The following is a 16,995-nucleotide window of genomic DNA, read 5'->3' on the forward strand; positions in this document are numbered from 1 at the left end:
GTAAAATATTTCATAATATTTGAGTGCATGCACTATTTTAAATATATATTTATTTTTGGAAAAAGAACTAACACTAAAAAAAACGTAACAAAGTTACGTAACGTAACAAAGCCTTGACGACACCTGTACATGGATTTTACATTATTAAAATTATAATGCGTACCCCACACTTGCCTATAATATTTGCACAAACTAATAGAATATATAATGATGGCATATTTTCATCGTGATGATATTACAGTAATTTAGTTACACTTGCCTCCCGGACAAGGCCAGTTGTGTGAACATTTACCATTTTTGCAACACGATGGCATCAAAATCAATGGTGGTTTGCTATTTTTTTATTCTGACTTTTACTTATCTCAATGCCAGAACAATAGAAAAACCACCTGCAATGGGTAAGAGCATTAGTTCATTTATTAGTTTTTCCTATCTAAAACAACTTACTGAAGATGTTCCAAAACATTTCAATTAATAAAAAAAGACAAATTTTCCTAATCATTCTTCCCACTTCCATGACGGCAGACAACTTCGACAATGTGAAAATGTGTTTTTGAAAAAAAAAATTGGTTCATTTTCAAAATTGGAACTGATGTGAATTTAGACGGTCTACAAAAACACACCAACGTGACATAAATATTTTTCTTACCCGATTATTAGAATTATTTTAATTCTTAATTTAAAATGTGCGTTTCTTTCATTTAAATTTCTTAGTATTAATAATGATGCCAAATTTCACGATTTTTCAAGGGTCTGCGTTTTTTCCAGTTTCAAGAAAGCGACTTACTAACTAGATTTACTAACATAATATCCCGTGATTTTTCACGGCTGATAGTTATAAAAATAATAATTATTATTATCATAAAATTAGGTGGGTAAAGCAGAATAGTTTTATAATGATTTTACACGATTTTATTTACACCTTCCATATTTTTATTTGTAAGTGATTTATTAATTTTTTCGGTTAAAAACCAATTTACTTAGACAATCAATTGTGTAAGGCGCTTAGCTGTTAAACTTTTGGTTTCCCCCCTTTGACTTCCGTGACGAAGGATAAGGCTCTGGACTAGCAAACCGAAGGTCACGGTTTCAAATCCCGGCGTGCGCAAAATAATTTTATTAGATTAATTTGTGTTATTACAGAATTTATTTATTTAAAGTAATAAATAGTAAAGATTTTCTCAGTATCGCCCTGGTGTAAGACCACCATTCAGAAATGGCTCTAGTCATGTTTGGTGACCAGATCTGAAAAGCTAGGTACTCCCCCACCTTCCTCTTCTCCATCTCCTTCTCATCCTCACTACCGTAAGGATCACAACATACCCCAAGTTTTGTCTTATTTGCTTTATAATGACGTAAATTCTATTTAAAACATTCGTCTATAGACATTCGTCCATAGACATTCGTTATTACCTGGTTATGAGAATAAACTGAAGAGTGTTTGGTATATTTCTGAATTATTTTAAGAAATCATACTGTTTCGGTTTCTAGAAGATACTAAACAGCAGTGGCGGCTCGTGACTTTGAGAGTGATAAAGTGCTAAGTTTGAATATTTCGACATTATTGATGTTCTTTATTTAGTCCAAAACAATTTATTTTTCATAATTTTGAATTTTTGTATAAAAATTTTCAGAAAATTTCAGTCTGGCCGCACTGCCAAACTGAAATTATAATATGACCCTGTCGTAATGATAGAAATCAAAATACTTTTAGAACATTATTAAATTTTATTAAGGTTCTTAAATAATATATTTCAATATCAAAATTTCTCAATATTTTATGGGACACTCGTTCCACATCTTAGTATTTTATTTGACGCTCTTTTTACACCTCGGTATTGCATCTAATTCTCTTTCATCTGATATTACTTGTATTTCCACATCTTAATATTTTATCTGTCACTCTTTTCACATCTCAGTATTTCATCAGACACTCTTTCTCCTGAAATTTTTTCCACATTTAAGTATTTCATGTTAGACTCTTTCAACTGAAATTTTTTCCAAATTTAAGTATTTTATCTGACACTCTTTCACCTGATATTTTTTCCATATTTAAGTATTTTATCTGCCACTCTTTCATCTGATACTCTTTCATCTGACACTTTTTCATCTGACACTCTTTCTTCCGATATTTTTTCCACATTTAAGTATTTTATCTGCCACTCTTTCATCTGACACTCTTTCTCCTGATATTCTTTCTACATTTAAGTATTTTATCTGCCACTCTTTCTACTGATACTCTTTCATCTGACACTCTTTCATCTGACACTATTTCACCTGATATTCTTTCCACATTTCAGTATTTTATGTACAACTCTTTCATCTGACACTCTTTCGTCTGATACCCTTACGTACGGCCACCAAATCTGAACGATGGACGAGAGAATACGTTCGATGGTTCTCGAGATATATCATAATTTATGTTTGTTTTTTAGAATGCAAGGAGAACGAGGTGTACATGGAATGTGAGACCTCCTGCCCTGTGACCTGCGCCGAGCCCGTGCTGACAGTGTGTGTGTTCATGTGCCACGAAGCATGTACGTGCATATCCACCCACCTGCGCCACAAAAACGGCACCTGCGTACCTCCCAACCAATGCCAAATAACTTAATGTTTTCGCTTAGAATGTGATGACGTTAAACCAAATGAAAAATAAAAACTAGAGAAAATCATTACTTCTACAGGCAAACCGCTCTATTTAATCTAAACAAACCACCTATCCCATTTTCTCATCTTTTTTCTCAATTTACAAATGTGTTTTTCAAAAAATATATATTTTTGCATTATCTATGTAAGAGTCATCTTTGAGGAAGCTGTATGGAAAGTTTTTTTGAGAAGAGAAATGGTCTTGTTAACCGGGTAAAAATTTTAGTCGAGCGTTTGATGTGTTTCCCGACTATGCACCGGCTCCGAAGGGATCAATGACACTAGTACCTTGGAACATCTTCTATTGAAATACCGATAAAACAAGGACACTATTTCAAACTGACGCCTGTGCTCTAAAAAAGGCAACCTGTTTGAAAAATATGGGAATCTATCGAACAGAGTTTTTGTACAGAGTATGTAGAGTATTGTAGGGTGTGTTTTTATTTTGAAAAATTACAAAATGGTGACACAATTTATTTTTGTACATGATCAACAATTGTCTACTGTTATACCAATGAAGAACGGAAGTGATAGATTTTGATGTCAGTGTGCCCGAAGTCAAGTATTTTTTTCTAATTTTTGTTGAATATGATAATATACTCGTATAATGAACAGATCAACCATCGCATAGATTGAGGGATAAAATATTCAAGTTATTTACCAAGCCTCTTACAAATAAATGCGTTTAATTTTTACACAACTGATTACAACCATTAAAATAACATTAATATATGTTTATCAGTTGTGAAAAATTTAAAATAAGTTTATTATTAAGTCCCCATACATAATAATTGATTTTAAAATCGAAAAATCGATTGTTGCGAAGCTGGGATAATAATAATAATTTTATTTAAATATTTCATCATTTCAAGTTTTTCATTTTAACCGTAAATAATAAACAGTATGTTCTACTTTACTTGCACTTAAAATTTTCATGGAATGTAATAACGGTCATGACTATTAAAAGTAATGTAGTACCATTTCAAATCCGTGTGAAAAAAAATCATCAAATATAAATATGCTTAGCAGTGTAAACTAGATGTTTTTGATTAACTTATAGAAATATTTACGCCGTAATTTTATAATGAGTCATGCGGCCGGATGCTGTTAAAAGTGACATTAGGCTAGACACAACTATTATGTATTTGCCATTGTAAGTTCATATTGTACACTGGGTTTCGGGCTTGAAAATATCACAATATGAAGTGTGAAGTGTTGCTTCTTTTATTTTTTCAACTATTTGGTGCAACAGTTTATTTTCGGTTTTTTTACATCGATTCCAGTGTTTTTTTTTCATTTTCTATATTCTTATTTACCATGTAGTGGTGAATCATTTAAATTTACTGTATTTAAAGTTAGTGTTCTGTATACAAAGAGAATGGCGTAATTACGCCTCACATTTTTTACCTCACATGGATGTTTAAAATGTTACCTGGCTATTATAGATTTAGAGGACTTGTGTTTTCTCGATAGGGAAAAATTTGTAACCTAAAAACCCTCCTAAAATTGCATGTTTTTGAGCATCATATTCTTCATCCTCAGCATCACCAACATTCAACCGCAGAGAGGGAAATTCAGTTGCGCCTTATTTTTGGAAATTCTTCCGCATTTGTGGAATAACGAAAATCGCAGAACACCTTGTTCAGGAGGAAACGGCCGTCTGTCAACTTGAAACAGAAACGGCTTTCAGTAACATCGGATATGATGTCCAGCATTTTGAGGTGTGTGAGTGTGTGGGTGTGTTTTTTTATTTAATATATACTCATGGGAAGATAAAGAATAAACAAAATATCTATAAAATATATTATGTAAGTCGATATATAAACGTTTTATATTTGGGAAGGGAGTCGGGAGAATTGGAAATACCTACTGCTAATTGCTTTTTCGTCCGCGTCTGAATCTGGGTTATATATGGTCGTAGTCAATCATGATATGTTTTTGTAATCTATGAGTATACCTAAAAGTAAAGTCGATCGGGGAATTGTATTGTTTAATTTCTCGTATGGATTTATTTTTACTTCGTCTGAGTGATTTGTAAAAACGTTCAGTAAGTCTGTTTGTAAATTCGCACAAAGACGGTATTTGTTCTCGGTCGTGTAGTCCCTTCAAGTTGGTTCCGAGTGTCGTGTTGTATGTGATTTTGATGCAAATATTTTGAAACGTCTGTAGTCTTGTGTGGTCCGTGTGTGAAATGGCAGCATTTATGAATCCATACATGAATCGTATAAAACCGTACCAAGCGAATAAACGAGTGGGGAGAGTGGTGAGTTTGGGGACGATGGGGAGTTTGGTTCTGGGAAGAAGCGGGCTTCGTCTATTGAAAATAGGCTTCGTTGTGAGATTTAGCTTTAGTTTAGTTTTATCAAACATGTTGTCTTGAAAACAATGCTTGTTGTTGCGTCCACACGTTAAATAAACGACGACATAGAAATATCACCAAGACGCTCAGCCAAATCTCAAATTTCTGTCGAACATCGAGCAAGAATTGCGATTCTTTAATCTTTTTTCGCATCGATCCGTTGGCTCTATATTGAAGAAAAACATACATAAATATTTAACAATAATATATTTGAGAGCAAAAACGACTTTAAAAACCTTCTAGGCCAATGTTGAAAATGTCAAGAGATCTAGAGATTTTATTTAGCTGCACCTTACCTCTTTTCACGCTGTGCTGGGCCAGAACTGCCGTTCTGTAATGCGGAATATGAAGCAATTCGTGATGTCGACTCTAGCGGTAGTTGTTCGATAGAACAATTTATAGCATTCAAAGAGTTATGGGCTGTCAATAAAGTAGTTTATTATTTTAAACACTTTTACTGACCCATTCCTCCTAGATTGGAGACTTTCGAAGCGCGTTTCAGAAAGCAAATCATTGTGATGCATGAATCGCGGGTACTCACCATGCATTCTCACATAAAGATACCTTAGAAACTTTTTATGTATTTTGCTGGTATAGGGCCCAAAAAGCAAAAGTTTATTCTTGTTTTTATCGTATGAGGCAGTTGAACATCGATGTTATTGTTTGGGAAATTGTCTCATAAATCCAAGAAGTTTGTAACATGATGATGTCAACTCCACTATACGATCTGAGAAGGTAAGTTTTAGGTTTAATGTAACCCCAAGGTCCGTTATAGATTTTACTGAAGACAATATTTCATTATTTACTTTACAATTGAATTTATTTGGGTTTTTGGAACGTGTATGTCACGGTGAAACATTTTTTACATTAAAGAAAAGTTCATTCTCATAAGCCCGCGAAGATATTGCTTCTTGTTAATTTAATACAATCTTGAATGTCACATACTATTCGAAATAAAACATTGGAAAGTGATTACAAATTAATAGTTTCATCGAACAATGCTGACGAATCTTCAGAAAATATACAAAATAAAATCAGGAAGAAAATTAACTTAAGTAAGTGTAACGGACGTACTGCTCCGTGATCGGACGCGGTCGCCCCATATTAAAATCCTTTATTTTCCTTAACTTTGCCTGTCTTTAAATTTAATAAACTGGAGTAAATTATGTAAAAATGAAAATGTCAATGTATGAAAAGATAACTTGTATAACCCTCTGTTTGTAAAAATGTAATGTAAATGAATATATAAACAATAAATGAAACGTCGGAGCTTGGCTAGGAGACACGGGCAGAGAAGTATACCGAGAGAGCTGGTGGATTAGTAGCATTTAATTAGTATAGCATTTAATTCGGGCACGGTTATGAGAATCGTGCTTATACGAGAGGGAACGTTCGGCCGCGACCCGAAGCAAAGGGCCGTGCGCCGTCATAGCGTACGAGGTGGTTTGCCGCCCGAACGTTCCACCAGCGCGATTCTGAGGACCGTGCCCGAACAAAGAGAGGCCGTGGTCACGTTCGACCACAGGGCCCGAAATTACCGGCCGAGAGGCGGTAGCTAACCCGGCGGCGGGCCGCGGGCGCGCCACAAAACACGGGCCTCGATTCCAGGAATCAAAGAGAAAGCAGGCCCGTGTGAGCGTCGCTCGGCCAGCGAAGGCCGCCGGGGTCTTATAAAACGGGAACAGTCCCTTGAAACATTAGATATCCAGCAACCACCACCAGCTCTACACCTCTCTCTCTGCTCTGCCTTCTACCTCGCTCCGACTTCTGCTTCTACTTGCCTTCTTTCACTCTGACCCCCGCTTCACCCTGGACCACGGACTTGCCTACCCCTTCGGACCAGACCCGGACTCAGCATCAAGGACGCGAAAACAGCATTCGGACCAGCTACAACGGCATCAGAGACGGCCCCGTTCTACCCCTCCACGCCACTGAAGGAAGACATCTTACGCCTCCACAGATTGGGATCACCGGCCCTATCTACAGTCTTGTGTGTCACGATTACGTCTGGCACAGTAAGATTGGTGCAAAAGTGATTGGTGTTAATGCGATATCTAAAAATAGAATACTTATAAAATGTTCGACAAAGTACGATGCGGAAAAAATGAGTAAAGCTATTGGAGACGAGTTCAAAGACATCAGCGCTACAGAAATTAAAAAGAAAAGACCAACTATAATACTTAAGGGCATTGCTAATGACTATAATAAGGATGATATAATACAAGATATAATCGAACAGAATGAAGATATCAAGGATGTGATGATAGATAAACCAGAAATTGAGATGACGTTAAAAAAGATCTTGAAAAACAAATATAATAACACATCTAATTACATAATAGAAGTTAGTACTGAAATAAGAAGAAGGCTAGTATATACCGGTAAAATCTATGTGGGATACCAGAGAATACAAGTAGAGGATGCCCATCCTCTAGTGCAATGCTATCACTGCCTGGGCTTTGGACATACTTCTGTCAGGTGTCTTCATAAAGAAAAGGACAAACCATTGTGTACACACTGTGCTGGTGATCATTCCTACAAAGATTGTGCTAACAAAGATAAAGAACCTAAATGTAAAAATTGTGATAAAAAAAATAAAAAAATGAACTGGAATATTGACATCAGGCATTCTGCAAACGATAAAACGAAATGTATTGTGTATAAAAAAATGAGCTTTTTAGCAAAAGAAAAAATAGAATATTGACTAGAAATAAGATTAAACCTGTCTCAAAATAGATTTAGTGTTATTACATTTTATTACATAAATATCGTTATAAAAATTATAAAAAATCACAAATTAACTAACAAAAATAACATTATTATATTACATTATTTTTTTAATAGTAATATCATAACGTCACCTTCAAAAACATTTTTTTGTTTACTTAAACATGCATTTTTTCACTGTGTACTATATTTCACATTCATAATTATAAAAACAGCTTTTAAATTTTTTTTAAATATGTAAAATATTCTGAAATAACACTAGATGTGAACATACAGTTTATTTTATATTTATTAAGCCTTTATCAAAAATTACTTGTACCAATTAGCTTCAAATACAATCACTTTTATTTTGTTAAATATTTAACATTAAATTCTTCAATTTATACTCAAAATATGTCTGTTAAACAAAACAAGAAAACAATTAATTACCATCACGAATTAAATGGCGCAGAATAATTTTTCTTATATAGATAATGATAATGAAATAGAAAGTAGTACAGTAAATAATTTAGAAGATTGGATAAAAAAACAAAACGTAAATTCGTCTGATAATCTTGTTTGTATTCAATTAAATATTAGATCTATACAAAAATATTGGGATGTATTGCATATATATTTAATTAATTGTTTGAAGCATATTCACATTCTGATGCTATGTGAAACATCTGTACAAAATGAAAGTATGTGTATTTACAATATTCCTGGATATAATGCATATAACTACTGCAGAACTGATAAGTCAGGAGGAGGAATTATATTGTATATAAGAAACAAATTTGAATTTAGACTAAAAACATTAAAATCAATACATTTTGAAAATATATCAGGAAAGCTCATACTCCAGGACAAAACTAAAGTCAATATAATAGCTATCTATAGACCTCCTAATTTCAGTAAATCTTCATTTCTGACGGAATTATCATCATATCTTGAGACAATTAATAGTAAGGAAAATATTATCCTACTTGGAGATATAAATCTTAATTTGCTTGATGAACAAGATAATATTGTAACTTCGTATGAAAACTTACTTACTAACCATTATTTAACTAAATGCATCAATGTAGTAACCAGAGAAGCTGTATCAAATGGACAAATTACTCGCACGTGTATTGACCATATATTTGTCAAATTTAGAGGCAAGAAAATAACAGCTTGCGTCTGTGAAAATAATATTGCCGATCATTTTATCACTGCTATTAATATAAAATGTCATAAACGTCAGGTAGACTTTGGAAATAAGTATATTCAAATCATCTCACAAAGGGATATTGATAGACATATCAGAGATTATAACTGGAGTAAACTTATAGAGGATAAGGATTGTATTTCATTATATGAAAAAATAAAATCTTTATTTAATAAATTTTACAAGAGTAGTTCTAAAACGATAGTGCAAAACCCGAAAACACGACCTTATGCAATAAATGAATGGGTAAGCAGTGAATTATTATGTCAAATAAATAAAAGGGATAAACAATATAAAAAATGGAAAAGTACACCAACAAACAAAACATATGAAACAGAATACAAAAAATCACGAAACCTTGTCAATAAAATTATAAATAAAGATAAAACTAACTACTATAATAATAAATTTAAAAACTGTTTTAATGATACAAAAAAAACCTGGGATGTGATAAATAATATTTTAGGACGTAAACCCAAAAACGATTGTGATGAAACAATAACACGATATATGTTAAAAGATAGAACTGAGGATTCTGTGTCAAATGATTTTGTGAATTACTTCTCGGATAGCATCAGCAACATGTTACATAAATGCAATCACAAAGCTACTAATATTGTACTGGAAGAACTGCCTCACAGTTTATTTATACCAAGAGCTACTATAACTGATATTGAAAACATTGTTAAAAAAATGAAAAACTCTAAAAGCACAGGTATTGACAATATAAGAATGTTTGATTTAAAAAGAAATATAAAAACTCTTGGGCCAATAATTACTCATTTAATCAATACGATAATAAAGCAAGCAAAAATTCCACAAGAATTTAAATGTAGCATTACTAGACCAATATTTAAAGGTGGAAAACACATTGAACTGGGAAATTATAGGCCTATTAGTATACTACCTGCGTTAGAAAAAATTCTCGAAAATTTTTTATCAAATAAATTAAATAATTACATTGAAAAATTCGCTATCATAGATCCAAATCAATATGGCTTTCAAAGAAAAAAAAATACTGAAAAATTACTGCAAGATTTTTCCAATTACATAAATAATCAATTAAATAATAAATTACATGTTATTGTGTTATTTATCGATAACTCTAAAGCTTTTGACACAATTAACTCTAAAAAACTGCTAGAAACCTTAGAAAAAATTGGAATAAGAGGAAATGTGTTAAATTTATTTAAAGATTATCTTAGAAATAGAAAAATATGTACCAAAATAAATAATACTTTTAGTAAAACAAAGAATGTATCTGCAGGAGTTCCACAAGGTTCCATATTGGGACCTACACTATATATAATTTATGTAACTATAATGAAAAAACTTTTCTCTTTTGTTAAACATTTTGTATTTGCAGATGATACGGCATTGGTCATATCACATAAAGATCTAAAAATTGCAATTGAACTCATGCAAATTGACTTTAATCAACTTTGTAAATGGTCGCATGATGCAGGACTATTAATAAATGCTAAAAAAACCAAAGTTATGCATATAAGATCACCTAATGCCAGATTTCAATTCAATCCTAATATTATTTCTCATAGTTTTAATTGCATCCATAAAAATATCCCGACTAATTGTAAATGTGAAAGCTTAGAATTAGTTACAGAATATGTCTATCTTGGTGTTACAGTAGATTGCTTTTTCAAATGGGACAAACATATTAAAAAAACCTGTAAAAGACTCAGATCAATTGCTGGCAGAATGTACACATTAAATTTTTTCCTATCAATTGAAACACTTAAAATAATTTATATGTCAATGGCAGAATCTATTATAAGATATGGATTAACCATATGGGGAAATACTAGTACAACCAATCTGAAACAAGTCCAAGTTGTACAAAACGCAATTGTAAAATTACTAGTCGTCCCTAATATTTTTAAACAGAGACATAATACACCGTTGCTGTTTCAGAGTGCCAAAATTTTACCTGTTAAGGGTATACTATGGCAAAAAATCATAATTCAGTATATATTTACCCCGCAGCATAAAGAAAAATTAGAACATAAATACAGTACTAGATTCACGCGCAATGACGGGTTAATAGTTCCGAAATTTAATAATAAATACGGACAGAGAACGTTTGAATACAACATACCGAAGATATTTAATTTATTACCTGACACTATAAAGCAATGTAAATCTATGAATAAGGTTAAATATATGGTGAAAAATTGGCTATCGGAAAAAAATATTTATTTTAATATGTATGAAATATTGTATGAAAAAATTGTTAATTCTGTAGATATAAGATGTAAATTATAACTTTAAAAAATGTATTTGAAACTAACTTTAAGCACCTGTTGACAAGCCAATTCAATCGGCTTAGCAGGACTTGTTTTTTGATATTATGTATTAACTATTTATTCAATAAAAATAAAAAAATAAAAATAAAAAAAAAGATGCATTTTGCAATCATCATCAAAAAGTAAGCAAGTGGTACTTTGGATGCATTCTTGGATACCATCAATTAAAATCAAGAATAGTAGAGGTCCCAAGTTTGACCCCTGAGGTATTCTTGAAAATGCAGGGAATTTCCTAGACTCATGACCGCTGTTGCGTACATATTGTGTTCTGTTTCTTAAATAAGTCACAAAAAACTTTAGTAGAGATTAGTCAAAGCCCATTCTGTGGATCTTTTATAAATTACGTCTGTTTGATATTGAACATCCAATCTGCAAAGAGTGCTCGAGAAGATTGGATACAGTTGATTTTTTTATAAGAAACCACGCTGATTTCCCTCAAGTAATGCTTTCATTACTTGAGGGAAATTCCGGTCAGTGGTTGAGTGGGCATAGCGCTTGAGTCTCACCCGAGCGTCGCGTGTTCGATTCCTCGGCTGGCTAAGTCCTCCATCACAACACAAGCAACATTTTCGGCTTTCTGTGGTGGTAGTAGGAGATTTTCAAACATTGTTGGGTTTTTCGTAACCTGGGAATGTTTGTCTTTCTTTAAAAAAAAAAAAAAAAATATTTCTCAATTTTCAACAAATTAATGTTTCAATTTTTTTTGTTAATGACGATAAGATCCCTACCAGTCTATAACTTTGTGTCTCTTTTTTGCAACCTGACTTGTATATTGGGCTCATCTTGGTCAGTTTCCAATATTGGGTAAAGGTAGAAGTAGCAATACTGATATTAATTATATAGCACAAAAGTTTATATGGAATACAATACGAGGTGGGATTCCGTATATATATTCATATAATACATAATATGAATAATACATACCTACTCGTACTATGTTTGTTTCGATTAGTGGTCTTATGTTTACTATGTTTGTTTCGATTAGTGGACAGTTAATTGATTACTACTCCGAAAGATACTGAAAATGAATAATTAGATTTTTAACGTCATCTTATCAAGAATCTTTAAAAAATTAGGGCACTCTGTAGAATGTAGTAGTGTTTGGACATTTTTCCACTTTTGGTAATTTTTTATCATCAAATCAATTATATATTATTTAACATTCAGATATCGAATATGTGTTCGCGATTAAGATGTTATTTAAATGGGATAGGTACCAAAATTGAACTAAATTATTTAATTGTTACTAAATAAAAAAATAATTCAAACATGTGAAAAATTTACAGACAAGAGTAGGTTCAACACATTTCATTAAATAAAAAATTACATTAAACTTCCATCATTATGCATTAACCCCTTCCCATAGATATTGGATACGTAAAAAAAATGCTTGTCCGACTTCGCCTGTTCTGTCTGAAGTCACCCCGTTCTGTGGTTCTACTGATAATGTGTAAGTAGAATGATAATGCCACTGACCTACTTAACAGTCTGAAGAATAACGTTAATTGGCTGCCATTTTTCAAACAGGTAAGTCAATACTTCTGCTTTGCACGGTTGAAAAAGATTGCATAAAATAATACTCTGGGTTATTCATTCTTTAAAAGCATTTTATCTCAATGATCACAAGCTTAAAATCTTTTTATTTCAGAAAATGAGGTATTTATTGATTGTCCTCGCAATTGCGGTGGCTTTTACGGCGTCGGAGTCGGTCACAAGGTACGATGGCTTCAAAGTGTATCGGATCACTCCAGAAACTGTGCAACAGGTACAATTGCTGACCTTGCTCCAGAATGCCAACTCCGATCTGGACTTCTGGGATGGCGTTGGAGGACCTGGAAAAACTACTGATGTCATGGTTTCATCAAAAGGCCTTAATGATTTCATCGCAATGATGGAAAGGAGTGGAATGACCATGGAAGTTTTAATTGATGATGTTCAGAAGTAAGTAGTAAAATAACATCAAATATTTAAAGATGTCTTAATGGTGAGGAACTATCATCATTACCATTGCCTTGGCAGATTCTCGATGAGTATCGAATTTCAATGTTAAATATTTTCGAACTTTATTCCACTTTATTTCAAACGAAGTTCACACTTCAATGTCTTTGTTTTCCTTGGTGGGTTTTCACACTTTTTTCAGTTTCTGTAATTAACACCTGTTGATTCTCTAAAAGCCTTACCAAAAACGTGTATTGAATTTTACACAACTGATAAACAACCAGTTATGTATATAAATGTTTCTTTATAACCGGTATAAAATTTAAAACACGTTTATTGGTAAGGCTGTTAGTATTTGTACGCTTAAATTAATATTTTAGTTTCGTGTGAAGTACAGTTTTTTTATTAAAAAAAACCAACAACGACCAGATTTTTTTTTAATCTTATCTGATCAAACCGATCAATCTTTTAATTCAAACAAGACCTTACTTTGGGATTAACCTTCTCATTTTTTAATGAATTTAATTTGAAGGCTGATTAATTCGTTCAAACAATATTTATTACAGATTAAATATTTTGAGATCTCAGAAGTTAACAACCTTTCAAAGTCTTACGAAAATGGTAATGAAAATATGTTTTTTTCAGAAATATTGATCTTGTTGGAACTCCAATCACTTACAACAAAGGACAGAAGGCTCCCATAAATTGGACTGAATACTACCAACTGGATGGGATTTACAACTGGCTAAATGACCTCGTTGTCGCCAACCCTTTAATAGCCTCAACCATTGACCTCGGATTATCATACGAAGGAAGACAGATCAAAGCCTTGAAGCTGTCCTTCGGATCTGGAAGGAGGGCAGTGTATGTGGAAGGAGGAATCCATGCCAGGGAGTGGATATCACCAGCGACAACCACCTTCCTAATTAACGAGCTGCTAAACAGCCAGGATTCAGCCATCAGGGCGATTGCCCAGAGTTACGATTGGTACATCGTGCCAGTTGCTAACCCCGATGGATACGAATTCACCTATACCCAGGTAAGGCTCATAAAGAATATTCCATCAAATTAACTATAAATAATAACTGCTACGAAGTATTAACGAATATAAACAATAGCCATGGAATTCAACCGTACTCTTTGCGCTGTAATTTAAGCAAACGAGTAGGTTCACTTAGAAGCCCGCCGAATTTTTTTAAAGCTAATCTCTGATGCTATACAATCCAGCTATATCGAAAGACGTTATCTTATACTTCCTAAAAATTGTACTCTTTTTTCCTTAATTTTTTGTGATATTTTCAATGGCACAGACAGTTAACTATCTTTTGACACATATTTCAAAATAGTAAAACTGCCCCCATGACCTTTTTATAGTTCTACTTTGCCCTATTTTCAATCAAAATTTTCTGTATGTACCAACATAATATTACACAATGTCTCTTGCTGGCTCAGTTGATTTTATTTTGTTTTAAATCTTCAATATACTTACTTCTTCTATTTGTTGATATTTTTAGCCATTTATCATTTACTGTACCTTTACGTATTTTAAATTTTGCAGTCTGTTATTTAATACATATATTGGGTGTCTTATTGTTTTATGTTTACTACATAAAATAAATAAATAAATGTTGTTCTAGACCCGACTTTGGCGCAAGACTAGAACTCCATATCCCATTTGCAGCGGAGCTGACATGAACAGGAACTGGGATGTTTTCTGGGGAAGTAAGTAGAGTTCATGAGCACCTCAGTTATATAATTATATTAATTTCTTGTCTAACCAGGAAGGCCCTTGGACTGCCTCGGGAACTCTTATCAACGAGTCAAAACATATTCTTAGCCAAGATCCACTTGAGTTCCGTCATATTTTTAACGATATTTGTTAATTATATTTGGTGACAGATCCACTTAAAAGTTGTTAGGTTCTTTCGCAATATAATATGGTACCGGGCATCATTAATTATTTCTAAACTAATTGACTGTACTCAGCGTTATCACGAGTGAACATTATTTGGTTTAAATCAATTAATTAGTAGGACTTAATAATATCACTAAATATTCTGGCTATTTATAAGATAACCAAATTAATATTACATTTACTTTATAGCTGAAGGAACTAGTACTTTAACTTGTTCTGAAACCTATGGAGGACCCAACGCATTCTCCGAGAAGGAGACGGTTGTGTTATCAGAGTTTATCAAGACCATTGGATCTCAATTGGACGTCTTTATCTCCTTCCATTCGTACGCCCAGAAGATGCTTATGCCTTATGGACATACAGAAGAGCATTTGGATAATTATGATGATGTAGTGAGTTAAAACTTCAATTAAAATTATTTAATAATATCCCTGTCAAGAGGACTTAAAACGACCGAAAGTAACATTATGATGATTCGAGGTGTACCATAAACTCAAAATTTTGGAATTAATGAAAGTGGTATTCGATACCACTTTTTATGGATAGAATTTTTATTCCATCATCTATTAATGTATATGTCTATATTTATATTCTTAGTTCAAAGTTGGACAGGCTGCAGTCAAAGCTTTGGCTGTCAGATACAATACGAAATACGATCTTGGAAATACCGCAGAGGCTATTTGTAAGTACATTTTTTCTACGTCTAAATTAATTAATTATTTTTGAAATTCAAAAATATTTTTTGTTTTTCTGGAAAACAATTTGCTTCCTTGATTTTGGGCCATATACTATTTCTTAAATCCGATTAAAATTAAAAGCTGCTGAATCCTATGGGTAGCCATTATCTATAAGATGACATCTCTTAGGATGCAACATCTAATTTCACCTTTAAAAATTATGGTAGATAAAATTCTTAGTCCGTAACAATGACTAAAGAAAACACCCTCATGGTCCGTAGACTTATTCTATCCATTAATGGGATCCATTACTATTCAGTACTGTTTTTTCAATAAATATAATTTTTGGCCACTTTAGCCCTATATCCCTCTTCAAATCGTCCCTCAAGCTCTGCATTTGATCTTTCTGGTGGTATTTTATTGTCTAGTTACTTGTTTAGCGTGATATTTCCAATTCCAACAATCTGATCGCTCATGCCCATAGCTATACGTACCATGATCATTGTATTAACTTTTTGGAATAATGTATTTTTTATTTTCAAGATAAACACAGTGGTGGAACTATGGACTGGGTGAAGAAAACATTCCAGGTTCCGATTGCCTTCACCTACGAGTTGAGAGATACAGGCAGAAATGGATTTGTGCTTCCTCCTAGTGAGATCATTCCCAACTGCCTTGAAGTCATCGATTCCATCGTGGCTTTATTCAAAGAAGGAGAAAATCTTGGCATTATCACACCTGCGTAAAGAATGAAAAATTACACACATGTTAGGATGAATGTAACAGTTGATTTTATATAAAAAAATAAATGTAATCGTATATTACTTTTTACAGAAGAGATAGAAAAATCTTTTTTTTCATTCCCTAACCTGAAAAACATGCTTACTTCCTTGTTTCTATTGAAGGTACAGTTTTGTATGGATACATTATAATATAATTCAGTTTTTGCATCCCTAATGATACCTATCACGGTTTTCCAGGCAATTGAATTCCAGTTCATAATCATTTTTGTTTTGCTTTGGCGATCTTCTTCGCCTTCGCTTTCCAGGGCGGCCTCTTCACAGAAAAAAACGAGTATTGCTAGTTTATTGAGAATCACTAGAAATTATTGGCAATCCGGTTAAATATGGGATTGCAGGCCCTCTACGAATTTATATTTATTTTATTTTATTTTTTATTTTTAATTATATTCATTACATTTTATGCTTTTGACTGTCCAACTA

General features: G+C 32.8%; 2 protein-coding genes across 2 annotated transcripts; both read left to right on the forward strand.

The window, feature by feature from the left end:
* Nucleotides 1-266: 266 nt before the first annotated feature.
* LOC149417011 (chymotrypsin inhibitor-like) lies at nt 267-2,680 on the forward strand. The gene is made up of 2 exons (XM_089640787.1): nt 267-398; nt 2,436-2,680. Exons 1-2 carry the CDS (start codon nt 308-310, stop codon nt 2,609-2,611), a joined length of 267 nt encoding a protein of 88 aa, XP_089496913.1. The 5' UTR covers nt 267-307; the 3' UTR covers nt 2,612-2,680.
* Nucleotides 2,681-12,721: 10,041 nt separating this feature from the next.
* Nucleotides 12,722-16,601, forward strand: LOC149417012 (zinc carboxypeptidase-like). The gene is made up of 7 exons (XM_089640731.1): nt 12,722-12,769; nt 12,891-13,183; nt 13,826-14,219; nt 14,818-14,902; nt 15,285-15,487; nt 15,693-15,777; nt 16,316-16,601. The coding sequence occupies exons 2-7, from the start codon at nt 12,894-12,896 to the stop codon at nt 16,516-16,518; spliced, it is 1,260 nt and encodes a 419-aa protein (XP_089496857.1). The 5' UTR covers nt 12,722-12,769; nt 12,891-12,893; the 3' UTR covers nt 16,519-16,601.
* Nucleotides 16,602-16,995: the final 394 nt, after the last annotated feature.

This window comes from Hesperophylax consimilis, chromosome 16 (genome assembly GCF_061612785.1).
Source record: "Hesperophylax consimilis isolate HC1 chromosome 16, BYU_Hcon_1.0, whole genome shotgun sequence".
Lineage (NCBI taxonomy): Eukaryota > Metazoa > Arthropoda > Insecta > Trichoptera > Limnephilidae > Hesperophylax > Hesperophylax consimilis.